Source organism: Strigops habroptila, chromosome 4, assembly GCF_004027225.2.
Source record: "Strigops habroptila isolate Jane chromosome 4, bStrHab1.2.pri, whole genome shotgun sequence".
Taxonomy (NCBI): domain Eukaryota; kingdom Metazoa; phylum Chordata; class Aves; order Psittaciformes; family Psittacidae; genus Strigops; species Strigops habroptila.
In genome coordinates, this window is record NC_046358.1 from 17,462,831 (window position 1) to 17,476,730 (window position 13,900).

Genomic DNA, 13,900 nt, shown 5'->3' on the forward strand with positions numbered 1-13,900 from the left:
GCCTTGAACACCGCCAGGGATGGAGCATCCACAACCTCCCTGGGCAACCCATTCCAGTGCTTCACCACCCTCACTGTAAAGAACTTCTTCCTTATATCTAATCTAAACTTCCTCTGTTTAAGTTTGAACCCATTACCCCTTGTCCTACCACTACAGTCCCTAAGGAAGAGTCCCTCCCCAGCATCCTTATAGACCCCCTTCAGATACTGGAAGGCTGCAATGAGGTCACCACGCAGCCTTCTCTTCTCCAGGCTGAACAGCCCCAACTTTCTCAGCCTGTCTTCATATGGGAGGTGCTCCAGCCCTCTTATCATCTTCGTGGCCCTCCTCTGGACTCGCTCCAACAGCTCCATGTCCTTTTTATGTTGAGGACACCAGAACTGTACGCAGTACTCCAAGTGGGGTCTCACAAGAGCAGAGTAGAGGGGCAGGATCACCTCCTTCGACCTGCTGGTCACGCTTCTTTTGATGCAGCCCAGGATACGGTTGGCTTTCTGGGCTGCCAGCGCACACTGCTGGCTCATGTTAAGCTTCTCGTCAACCAACACCCCCAAGTCCTTTTCTGCAGGGCTGCTCTGAATCTCTTCTCTGCCCAGCCTGTAGCAGTGCCTGGGGTTGCCCCGACCCAGGTGTAGGACCTTGCACTTGGCTTGGTTTAACTTCATAAGGTTGGCATCGGCCCACCTCACAAGCGTGTCAAGGTCCCTCTGGATGGCATCCCTTCCCTCCAGCGTATCAACCGAACCACACAGCTTGGTGTCATCGGCAAACTTGCTGAGGGCGCACTCAATCCCACTGTCCATGTCACCGACAAAGATGTTGAACAGGACCAGTCCCAACACCGATCCCTGAGGGACACCACTCGTTACAGGTTTCCAACTGGACATCGAGCCATTTACCACAACTCTTTGCGTGCGGCCATCGAGCCAGTTTTTTATCCACCGAGTGGTCCATCTATCAAATTGATGTCTCTCCAATTTAGAGACAAGGATGTCATGCGGGACAGTGTCGAATGCTTTGCACAAGTCCAGGTAGATGACATCAACTGCTCTGCCGCTGTCCATCAGTTCCGTGGCTCCATCACAGAAGGCCACCAAATTGGTCAGGCAGGATTTCCCCTTAGTGAAGCCATGTTGGCTGTCACCAACCACCTCGTTGTTTTTCATGTGCCTTAGCATGTTTTCCAGGAGAAACTGTTCCAAGATTTTGCCAGGCACAGAGGTGAGACTGACTGGTCTGTAGTTCCCTGGGTCTTCCACCTTCCCCTTCTTGAAAATGGGGGTTATATTACCCTTCTTCCAGTCATCGGGAACTTCACCTGACTGCCAGGATTTTTCGAATATGATGGACAGTGGTTTAGCAACTTCATTCGCCAGCTCCTTCAGGACCCGTGGATGGATTTCATCAGGTCCCATGGACTTGTGCACGTTCAGGTTCTTAAGATGGTCTCGAACCTGATCCTCTCCTACAGTGGGCCTAAGGTCTTCGTTCTCACAGTCCCTGCATTTGCTTTCCAAGACTTGGGTGGTGTGGTCAGAGCATTTGCTGGTGAAGACTGAGGCAAAGAAGTCATTAAGAACCTCAGCCTTCTCCAAATCCATGGTAGCCAGTTCTCCTGATAGCTTCTGGAGAGGGCCTACATTGTCCCTAGCCTGTCTTTTATTTGCTACGTATCTATAGAATCCTTTCCTGTTATCTTTTACATCCCTTGCCAAACTTAACTCTAGCTGGGCCTTAGCTTTCCTAACCTGGTCCCTAGCTTCTCGGGCAATGCTCCTGTATTCTTCCCAGGCCGCCTGTCCTTGCTTCCACCTTCTATAAGCTTCTTTTTTCCCTCTAAGTTTCCTCAGCAGCTCCTTGTCCATCCATGGAGGTCTCCTGGCCCTCCTGCTGCACTTTCTTCTAGTCGGGATGCAACACTCTTGAGCACGTAGCAGATGATCCTTGAATACCAACCAGCAGTCTTGGGCCCCCCTGCCCTCTAGGACTGCATCCCATGAAACCTTACTAAGGAGGTTCCTGAAGAGGCCAAAGTCTGCTTTCTTGAAGTCCAGGGCAGTGAGCTTGCTGCACGCTCTTCTCACCGTCCTGAGGATCTCAAACTCAACCATCTCGTGATCACTAGAGCCAAGGCTGCCCTGGAGCGTTACATTTCCAACCAGTCCCTCCCTGTTGGTGAGCACAAGGTCCAGCATGGCACCTCTTCTCGTCATCATCTCCACCTCCAAGTCATCATCCACATATATTTTCATATTTGATGCAATTGGCACCTGGCTATATACTATGTCTACATTGTCAAATGCACCCATTCCATAAACTTGTCTCCAGACAAGAGGTGCTGAGTGGCTTTTACCCAGTTCATAACTAGATTCTTCTAGAGCAAACTGATGGGTCCACATTCGGTAATGCTTAGCCTGGATCTCCTCTTATGTGGCTCCCCTACAGCCCTGAAACACAATTAATCCATTTTTTGTTCTTCCTCTGATTTCAGAAGCTATAATGCAGCACACCAAAGTACTTTTCCTACTGCAGGGTGATGTAGATTGTACTGAAAGCACAGCAACTTCAGGGAATACATGAAGGACTTAGGACTAGTAAACTAACAGTACTTTCTCGACGTCCAGGTAGCAAATATACCGCTTCCTCAGATGTGGGAACTCTAGAAAAACAGGCAGATAGACTTCTGATTCAAGTGAAATTCAGATGTGCTCTTTAGGAGAAGCATATAATGGGTCTTTAACAAGAAAGCATCCTGCCTGAAAAAAAAGATGGTGTAAGGAGCATGAGCCATCCAGGCCTGGATGTTTCCTACACTCCCATCTGAAGTAACAGCTATGAGAAATGACATTTTCACAGAAAGCTGTAACTGAACAAATGGCCAAGATGTTGCTCAGTTAAAAATGGTAAGAAACAAATACAGAAACCTCTGAATTTGTGTGCATGAAGTTTCCAAACATAAAGTAATACCTTAATAAGACTTAACAGACACAAAGCTGTTGATAGGTGATGAGGGAAACAACAAAAAAATGACTGAAATTTATTGAGCTAAATAGCCTTATGTGCTACTGACAAACACTCTGCCTGATCAGAAAGAAAAACTGCTGTAATGACAGCTTGTCAACAGGCAAATTCTGAGATGCTGGGAACTGAGATTCAGATGATGGCCAAAACATCTGAGCAGTGTGGGCTAGGGTAGGACAGATATCCCACTTCTGATGAGAAAAAATCACATGCTCCCTCCAAGAGAGCCTTCTGTAGAAAAAAATAACACACCTTCTCTCTAGTCAGGGCTTAAAGTGATCCATAAATTCAACTTTTGTTCAGAATAGAAGCTAACCTAAGGCAAAACACACACCTATAATGAATCTTTTCTGACTGGAACTATTTGTCCTAGGAAAAGTACAGACAAAACCCAACTTTAGTAACACATACATAGATACTAACAAAGGTAAACATTGAAGAAATAGAAGAAGGAAAAATCCGTCAGGACTGAAGAGACTAAGTGAATATGGAACAGCAGTTACAGTTACATTTAAAGAGTTACCTTGACAAGGAGGAGGAGAGAAATGGCAATAGAGAACAATGCTGCAATTGAACAAACCAAGTAATTCATTACTGGACACATCAAAGCATTTGGGCAATCACTTGAAGGGTGGAATAAAATAGAGGCTTCAGTAACAGCTAACAATGCAATTTCCATAAATGAAATAAAGAATAAAGACCTGGCAATTGATTTGCTGAACTGAAGTCAATAACTTTGAAGTTCAAGCGGTGGGACAACACGACATATAATCAACATTTATAACAGCAGTAAAGTTTGTCAACAAAAAAAGCTGAATAAGAAACTGCAGCATCCATTCAGGAAATTTAGCACTATGGGCTATCAAATTATTTGATGCCACTGGTAAGTAAAAATGTTGTTACAAAATATTTCACCATATCTATTGCAAATTCAGGAGAAAGCTGAATTTTAAAAGGCACATATTTTTTTAAAAACTAGACACCAACATACTTATATACCTATATACACACACTGTGGTGATCTTCCACTCAGAAAACTCCATGCCTTTCATTGGAGGAAAAAAAAATCACTCAATGGAAAAGCCATAGAAGGTTTATTAATCAAGGTACAAGCCACACTGTGTGTTACATTTTGTGTTCACATCAATTCTGCAGACATGCTAAAAACACGTAACAAAAGAACACTGTTTCGTAAACAGAAAGTGTACAGGATTGAAGTAGCTCATCTACTAGCTGGCTAAATGAATCACAGTTTCACAGAGGTTCTTGGTAGTTACCACATTTATTTGCCCTGCCTTTCATCATCATAAAAAAAATCTTTATCCACACTAATTTGAAAGCAATAAAAACATCTTGTAGCTTAGCTAGTGGAACAAGAAAATAATTTTTTTTACAAATTAGCAACATTTTGAGTTCATCTGGCTTTTTTTTTTTTTTATTATTATTTCCATTAAATCTTACCATCGTTGAACCCAAATTTAAAAAATAGAAGATAAAACAATAAAATTGGAATAGGTTCCATCAGCAGTATTTCACCACTTCTTATTGTTCCGGTATCAACAGTTCTAGTTTGAATGATTCAAGAAACTAAATATTAGAAAAATGTCATTACTTGCCTAAAAATACATTATTTTGGTTTGATCATTTTGTGCCTTCAGTTCTTTGCTACACAGACCTCTACGTATTTCTTTAGAAAACACAGAAGTATCCCAATACACCTGTCTCATGTATCATATTTTCTGCAGACTTGTTGAATATAAAAATCATGTCTTTTGTTCAAAGTCTGCAAACATGCTTCAATATACTTACGATGTCTAGTAATCCCAACAGAAAGTTGGTTCTTTGAGAGCTCTATTGAGCATTACTGGCAACTGGTCAACTATGAAGGTGATCATGACTCCAAAACAGTATCTGAATTTATGAGATCAACAGCAGAATCAGATCCAATATATACAGAGTATCAACTAGAACAAATTTTAGAAGCTTAAGATGATTCTACTATGTAAGTGCTCTAATTGTCTGATCTTACTGCAAGGGCTTGTTTATCACAGTTTTCAGTATGTCATTAAATGACATTTTCAATAATCTCTGACACAAAGTCTCTACTCATCTGCAAGCGTTGTGCTTCCATGAATACATATATTCATTAATGAGTCACGTCTCATTTTCAGCCTCTTTACACTAATGCCATGAATTATTCCTTGTAGGACCTGAGCCAAACCCCACTGAATTCAGTGATTAAAATTTAGATCAAATCCTTAGTTCTACCCTTATTTTTTTATTCCTTTATTTGCATCACTTAACACTTTCTGATTCACCAACAGATCTGCAACTTCGAAAGATATCTAAGGAAATAGTGTGGATGGTTTCAGAAACTTACAAAAGTGTTCATTTTATCTGCACTGGAGGCAAAAATTTAATGTAAAGGAAAAATGGAATTTTCTTGTCAATTTTTTTCTTAACGATAAAGCTATAAATCAGCACATAATGGCAATTGATTCAAACAGCTACCCACTTTACCCACTTCATTCACTAATGATTACATTCTGTTTTCAGATAGTTCAAAAGAAACCTAGAAAGGACCCTCATGCTATCTTTACTTGACTTTTTATTCTTAGAAACACTCATATTTCCACTCACATCCTAAAAAATATATTTCAAATATACGTTACAGACATTTTTACTCAACTACATTCCATGTCAGTAAGAAAAAATTCCTTGTAGCCAAATTCTTGCTTGAGAAAATTCCAGTTACTAAGATCCAAGTAATCTGCATTTAAACCTTGCACTAATAATCTGATAGAAAAAAATCTATTTAAAAAACTGTGATCTGCAGCCCTTTGTATTCATCAAAAGCGTGCCTAGAAGAACAATATTGCAGTCTGCAGTAAAAATTATATCAAAATCTGCTAGTAGAAGTACACACGTATCTGTATGTAGAGAAAGTTATGACACATCTTAGCAGAAGATATGTATATAACAAAAAGTAACATGAAACATGTGAATAAAGAATAGAAAGATGCTTCAATTTCAGGAAGCCAAATTCAGAATTAAACAAACAACATAACGGAGCCTTATTGTCACTGACAGCCATTAACTTTAAAAAAAAAACCAAACAAAAAAACACCAAAACAACTTTTTTCGAACAGTATTCTTAATAATATTCAGATTTGACAGAAGTCAGGTGCATCCAAATATAGAAAAATTAGTTTTCTTACCTTACTACTTGAATACTTTAACACATTGCAAAGACAGTGCCTGTGTGAACTCTGGAAACTGAGGAGTCTGATAAAAAACTAAACCAACCTTAATTGTAGTCTGGTTTTCTATAGTTTACTTTTTCAGGGCATAGGTAATACTGTAATTTTTGTACCTAATGATTTTCAGCTTGAAAAAAAATAGAATACTAACGTTTTCTTGAACATCATTCCTGTCAGAACACACACATATTTCTACACTACTTCCTCACTGACTTTCTCAATGCCACCCATAACTCAAAGTTTAAGCTGCTATACTTACGCTTTATAGCTCTCTTTACTACTTTCGGTTTGCTTGTGCAAATCAGCAATTGCATCATTGCTGTTGTTTATATTTTCCTGCAGCCTAGCGATTTCATTCTTTTTTTCTGTGATTTTTGCAGTATATACTGAAATTAAAAAGACCGTTTAATCATATGTATTTTCAACATATCCATGAACTAAAAAGTCTACATTCAGAATGATTAAAAATGTCTTCCAAAATACTTGATCTCAATAGCACCAGATGAGTGGACAGTCTGCAATTAGGAAAAGCAACAATGAAGTGAGTCAAAAATTTATGGAGTTTCAGCTGTTGGTGAGTACCCTAATTACCATCTAACATTATGAGACTGACTTTGGAAGAAGAAAAGTATTTCTGCTGTTTCCATATCCCAGTATATACTTTTTTTTTTGCAATCCACAGTGTCTGCAGATACTAGAAGTAGCATACAGGGAAACCAGAATGTAAGCCACTTTGCTCTCAGCAATGCTTGCAACTGGGAAGACTGACTGGTGTAAAACAGTTGCTTGAGATCAAGGTCTCTTTCAGACAGCGCTTTTCTTGAAATCCAGAAGCACAAATGTTTTTAATTGGAAAGCTGACTACAAAAAGGGGAAAATAAAAACATCACTAAAGGGATATAAGCAAATTATTATATTATTATAAACAGAGAAATTGAAGTAAAAAGATAATTTATTTAAGGTGGGAATGTGTAAGGTACAAGAAACTAATATAGGAGACAGGTTAATTAATGAAAAAATGCATTATAACAACAAATCCTCAAACACTATGGTATTTGGAGATTCTCAACACAGATTCTTAATTCTGCCTTTTCTAAAAGCAGGCAGCTAATACTATTTTCTGAATGAGTGGTCAGTAGCAACTCAATGTTGCGGAATATGATCGGTGTTCTCTTTCACAAGTAAAAGCTGTGAGAGCTATCATACATGCTCACGTTGCAATGCAATAAGCACAACTGGGTGCATTTTTTTTTTCTCTGCCCTGTTTATTTCTTACTTTTTCATAAAAGGTTTCAGATTTATTAGAACCAAAACATCCTTTGCCATCATTGCTGCCCTGAAGCATTGTACGCCAAAGCTGGTGGCCCTAAACTGAGGTCAATCACAGACATTCTGCCCTTTTCATCTACTTAACCAGGAAGGGCATTTTAGTTAGATGTGTCTTGAGTTGTCTGCTCTAGAACTTCAGGTCATCCTGACGTTTGGGTCTGGTTTTGCACTACTTGCTATATATTTACAATGCCAGCTGCATTTATACTGAAAAAAACCCCAACACTTTTCAGAGAAACATCAGTCAATGAAAAGTGAAAGATTTATATCTTGAGGTATCCTGAAGATCTTCAATATCTTAGTATTTCCAATATCTGAAGTCAGTAACTTGCTGTTACTTAGCATTTTGTTTCTACTTGGAGAAATGGAACATGGATTTAGTGCTTGCTCATCATTTTTGCTCTAGGGATTGTCTAATGACTTATGGTGCATAGAGATTTCTAATAGCACTATAAACACTTCATAGAAGTAGACCACAAGTACACAGGGTGTAGATGACTAAGACAATATAGAAAGAACATCTTTATATTGGGTAAAAGTTTTTTGTTTTGTTTTTTTTTTTTTAATTTTTGGGTATTGGATATTACATCCAAAATCTGTATTATATTTTGCTATTTTTTTGATTGAAGGATGTCACTATTATACTCTGTCTTGCTGCTGGGACATACTACATTCACTGAATTATTGTTCTTACCAGATCAAAGCAACAGGGTGATTCTTCCCCTCTGTTCTGCTCTCATGAGAACCCACCTGCAGTACTGCATCTAGCTCTGGAGCCCTCAGCACAAGAAAGACACAGACCTGATAGAGAAGGTCCATCAGACAGTAATAAAAATGATCAGAGGGCTGGAACACCTCTCATGCAGAAAGGCTCTTGAGCCTGGAGAAGAGAAGGCTCCAGGGAGACTTTACTGTGGCCTTTCAGAATATAAACGGGCTTAAAAGAAAGATGGCAAGAGAAGTTTTAACAAACCCTCTAGGGACAGGACAAGGAGCAATGGTTTTAAAGTAAAAGAGGGTAGATTTGTGCTAGATAGAAGGAATAATTTTTGTCACAATGAGGGTGATGAGGCACGGTAACAGATTTCCCACAGAAGCTGTGGCTGCCCCATCCCTGGCAGTGTTCAAGGCCAGGTGGGATGGGGCTTTGAACAACCTGGTCTAGGGGAAGGTGTCCCTGCCCACGGCAAGGGGGTTGGAACTAGATGATCTTTAAGGTCCCTTCCAACCCAAAACATTCAATGATTCAATGATTCTATGAAGCACAACTATTGGACAACTGACATAAGCTTCATTTCTATTAAAAAACAGGTGTATCCTGCAGATGACATTTTGAGATTTACCAAGATATAACTGTATTAACAAAATATCTATTACATAAGCAAAGCCATGCACTTAACACTTCATTTAGCATTTTCTACAGATGAGCACTTCTGTGACCACTATGAGTTGTTCTACTTGCCCTTTGCTTTTGCAAGGACCTTGTGGATGAGATCCATCTCACCCAACTTTACAATGCAGGCACCAACTTCAAAACTAGCCACCCACGGCTACTAGTACACTCAGCAGCGTCGAGTGGACATTTTTTAAAGCTTACTTTATCTAACCTACTTTAAACTCTCTCTTCAGGGTAAGACAAATCACACCCTAAAAGCACCCACTTCCCTCCACTGGTTATAAAGGGACTCTAGCCAAAAAGCCTGCCAAATCTCACACTAAAAGTCTGAGGCTGAATGCTACAGCTGTTCCTCTGCCAAGTAATACTCACACAGAGACTAAATTAAATCAGTGGAACTATTTCTCGGCAGATCTTTGAAAGATTTAACCCAAACTTTTAGAAGTCTGAGTGTTGTTGTAAGTTCACACATATTTAGATATCTCTGAACTGAACACGCAAATCGCTGTGCCATGTTATTACACAGCCTTTGGATTTTTCCTAAAAGCATGCTCATCTACCGCAACAGTGCATAAATGTTAAGAAAAAAGTCAACTCTGAGGTTCAACTATGTGATTGAAGAGTTAAAAAACAATTCTAGGGGTACCAGATTTAGCGTTACATGTGTTTTAATGTTTAAGATGCTTCAATTTAATATTGATAATCTTCATAAATAGTAAATACTTGCTTGCACATACCGGTCAAGATTATTAGAGATGTTGCTATCAAGAGGAACACCAATTAGACCAGAATTCTCTCTTGTTCTTTTTCCTGAAGGTTATGAGCTTCAATATCTACCTATGAAGTACCAGTGATGAACACAGATATCCTCAGATTGCATAAAGAATAACTTCTCTACCCCAATAATTCTTGTGATTCCACATAGTTGCATGGGGAACAAAAAAAAAAAAATCAGTCCAGATACGAGTCAATAATATTAAGCTGTCTGTAAATTCTGGGAGGGAAAAAATGATGTGGAGCAAGACTTTCTCATTGGGTTTACTATTTTGAATTTCAAATAAAATTACCAGCTGCTTAAGGCAAAAAAGAAGAACCAGGCTTGAGCAGGTAGCAGCAACTGAGAGAAGTTTCACTATTTTAAGAAACCAGAGAAAAGCAGCAGTGGGGCAGAGGTCCAAATCTGGAAAGAACAAAAACCATGAAGAAACAAAGGGAGGCAAGTGGCAGATGTATTGAGCAAGCACAGCTGAATCAAAGAACTGCCAGTGACTGTGAGGAGCTACAGAGTAAGAGCAGGAAATGGCACAGCACGAAACTGGCTGTCCATGAGACAGCTGAACAGTATTAGCTAAAAGTCGCAAGCAAAAGCAAAGTCTGCTAGGGAGAATGAGCAAGCATTGATGGCAAAAGATGAGGTAGGGTGAAAGCAGGACACGGGACAGCTTTCATTATTAGGCTTGCTTCCGCCCCTGAAACACACTATATGTATACCAGGACTAATGAAACAAAAGCAGTGTGTTCAGTGTCTAATAAAATGATAATTTACCACTACTCACAATTTATCTGTTGATTCACATGTTCCTTAGCATAAGAAGTTTGTTCTAGCTGGAAAACTAAGAAGAAAATAAATGAGTTTTTTTGTGTATATATATATACATATATATGTGAGTTGAGCTATTGTGCAGAATTAATTGCACAAACACTGGTTAGCAAAGATTTTAGCAAAATATCTAAATAGCAATTTTACTATTAAATAGCAGTTAGTACCTCTCTCCATGACATCACAGCTAAGGGAATATTATGTAGGCAAATATCAAGACCTTAATATTATAAAAGCATTTGAACTTAATATTACTGTTTAAAGCAGAAAACATCATAATTTGTACTGCATTAGTAATTAATAATTTAAAAATATATGACATAATGACCTACCAAACTTGAGCAGAAGTCTGTCTAAGTTGCTCAAAAGCCTGTCACTCATTGTGTAAACTACAAAAGAAAAATGAAATTTGAAGATTTACACAGTCAGCAGCTTTACTGATACAATAAAAAAGTCAAAATTGCGAGACAATACCATACATTTTAAGATAAAAGGGAGGAAAAAAGGTTTAACTGCATTTGAATTACTGTCTAAACCACTTTAGTGGAACCAAATTTCTCACTGACAGCGGCAATGCACTCATTGAAAGTCTAAAGCACAGTTAGGAAAAAAAGGAGGTGTACCATTTAGGTAAAGCTTTTTTCCTGCAGCAGTTCTATCTTTGAGAGGCTTAATGTTCCTAGAAAGCATGAAGAATGCGAGAAAAGATACCTGAGTACAAAATGTGTAGCCTCTGCTCCACCTGGTTTCCTAAGCCTACGGACCGCAATGCTGGTAATGGAAAAGCTACTCATCCATTTTGTACATTCCTCCCATAGCAATTGCAAAGTACATTTAAATCAGAAGGTATATGCATAAGTATAAGTGATCAAAGGCAGAACTCACCTACAACGGAAAGCCGATTATTACAAATGCATTCTTCTGTTTGTATAGCATCGCTATGTGCAGAAACTCAGTTACAGGGTTTTTAAGAGTTTGGGAGTCATGCAGTCTTCTAAAAAGGATGCAATCAACATTTTATTAGAATGTGCTGAATGCAGCTTGCTAGCTCAGATATACTCAATATTAAGCAAAGTTATCTGGTACTTAACTGTCCCACAATGGCTTCCCCATACCCTTAGCACTGTGTAAGAAGTAAAGCCACAACAAATTGGTGATGAGGACGAGATCCTAATCTGGGATAAAGTGGAACAGAAAACAACTGCAGAATTTAACTAAAGTGGCATTAAGGTGACATACTGTAACACTGAGGCTGTGGAAACAGGAGGGGGTGGGGAGAGCATTTAAAATGCTGGATGTTTGGCATAAATTAATTTGCCTAACAGTTAAGTGAGGATCAGAACACCTAATCCAAGTGACTGGATTAGTATAGGCTGCAGTAAAAACTCTGAGAAAGAGATAATAGTTTTACCAAATGTATTTAAAATCTTGGAATCCTAGTGCCTGGAAACACTTAAGATAGCAAACAAAACATTTTCTGAAAATACTAAGAAAAATATGAAGAAATACTACCTCGAGCCGCAGGTGAATGCAGAATATTTTTGCTTTTACACAATGTAAAAGAAGATTCTAATTCCTCTGGATGCAAAAATTAGCTTGGAGCATATATAAAAATCTGTCTCTAGAAACTTGTTTAACAATGTGTGTTAGTTGTTTTCCTGACAGTTCCCATTAAAACTGCATGATATCGGGGCATACACAGAAGGTATGCAGATGAAAGCAAAATAAAAAGCACAAACGATTACTTTAAACAGCAAAGAATTTCTATTCATTGGTTTATAAATTACAACACAAAGTTGACCAACAGAGCAGACTGTACAGCTGCATATTATTAAGATACATACCATTCTATCATCTAGCCACTGAAACAGCTACAATTAATTTTATCTTTTGAATGCTTTTTTAGCAGAAAGAAACAGAAGTTTTCTGTAACTTTACAATGCAATTTATGTAAAGGGTGAAGCTGCAGAAAATGACAACGCTTCTGAAACATGCATGTGGAAAATACCTGCTATACTGGATATTGTTAAAATGAAGTAGCATAACTGCAAATTACAAATGCTATTCTGTGATGTGAATTAAGAGGATACACTTGTCACTAGTAGAAAGGGCTGAGAGATTCAATCGCACTGGTGATCCATAGGATGCTTGCAGATTTTTAAAACAGTAGTTAACACCCATCTAAAACAATAGACATCTAAATTTTGGACAGTTGATGACTTGCAGAATATGACTGTAGTAAAGACCCATTCTTGGTGCTACTGGAGAAAAGTAGCCAACCCTGGATGACAAATTCAGAGCATGTTTTCATATGGGACTATTATTTTTGTTAAAGAGAAATACATAATGCACAGCAATGAGAAAACAGCAGTGAAAAATACCCATAATCTATTAGGTAAATTTCTTCCTTAGAATCAAACGTGCAATTCTACCCATTGTCAGCTTGCAACAGCATCAATTTCTGTGGGTTTTATATAAATAATTTTCATTCCAGCAGGGCTCTTTTGAGAGCAAGCCGTATTTCGTGTGCACTATTCATTACTGTTAAAGACTCTCTGAAGCGACTGGTTGATTCTTCTTGAATTTTAGAAGAGTTCACATTTCTAGGCTAACTTCTTCCAAAAAAAAGTGCCTCTCATCGTGCTACTTGTTCTTCTGCCCGTCTTTGCCACACAGTTTTTAGGAACCCTGTGACAAGACATGAACCCTGCGGCAACACTTGAGCCTGCGTTCGAGGGGAAGATGTGCCATTTTTTTTCGAAAGTCGCTGCCTTTTTCACTGTTTCTAACCTCATCAGAGCCCTTTCCTGACTGGCAGCAATTCCATTTATTAGATACAAGTTAATGTAATTGTAGAACACGTCATTTATGAAATCACTTTTCCTGACACTTATGTTTTAAAGCGCATTGCCACCGTGCATTATGTACTGTGCCTTCATTAGTAGCTACCACCATGTTTACTGACATGTATGTCAAGCCCTCAGAATATCAAACATCTTGTGGATTGCCACATTTTACTCAGTCGGCACATATCAAACAAAATTATATTGCTGCAGATTATTCCCTAAATTCTTGGAATGTAAAACCAAACCAATTTTTGTCCAAATGGCAGGGGGAAAACTCATCCTTTGGCATACCACAGGGGCTGCGGGTGAGCGCCACAAAATGGCGGTGCAAGCAAAGGAGAGCGACTACCCCCGGCGGAGGGGGTCACAGGCCGGGGCGCTTAGGTGGCCCCTCTGCACCTCGGTTGCCATCAGCACTGTGAAAGTGACCAGGACGTGGTGTCCCTGT

The 13,900-nt window shown here is 39.0% G+C and overlaps 1 protein-coding gene across 1 annotated transcript in view; it reads right to left on the reverse strand.

Moving 5' to 3' along the window:
• C4H14orf39 (chromosome 4 C14orf39 homolog) overlaps nucleotides 1–10,987 on the reverse strand; it is a 34,613-nt gene extending 23,626 nt beyond the window's left edge. The window contains exons 1-3 of the mRNA XM_030484127.1: nucleotides 10,939–10,987; nucleotides 10,563–10,619; nucleotides 6,541–6,667 (exon numbers count right to left, since the gene is read on the reverse strand). Of these exons, the coding sequence (XP_030339987.1) occupies nucleotides 6,541–6,667; nucleotides 10,563–10,619; nucleotides 10,939–10,987 (233 nt within the window). The remainder of the gene's footprint in view (nucleotides 1–6,540; nucleotides 6,668–10,562; nucleotides 10,620–10,938) is intronic.
• Nucleotides 10,988–13,900: the final 2,913 nt, after the last annotated feature.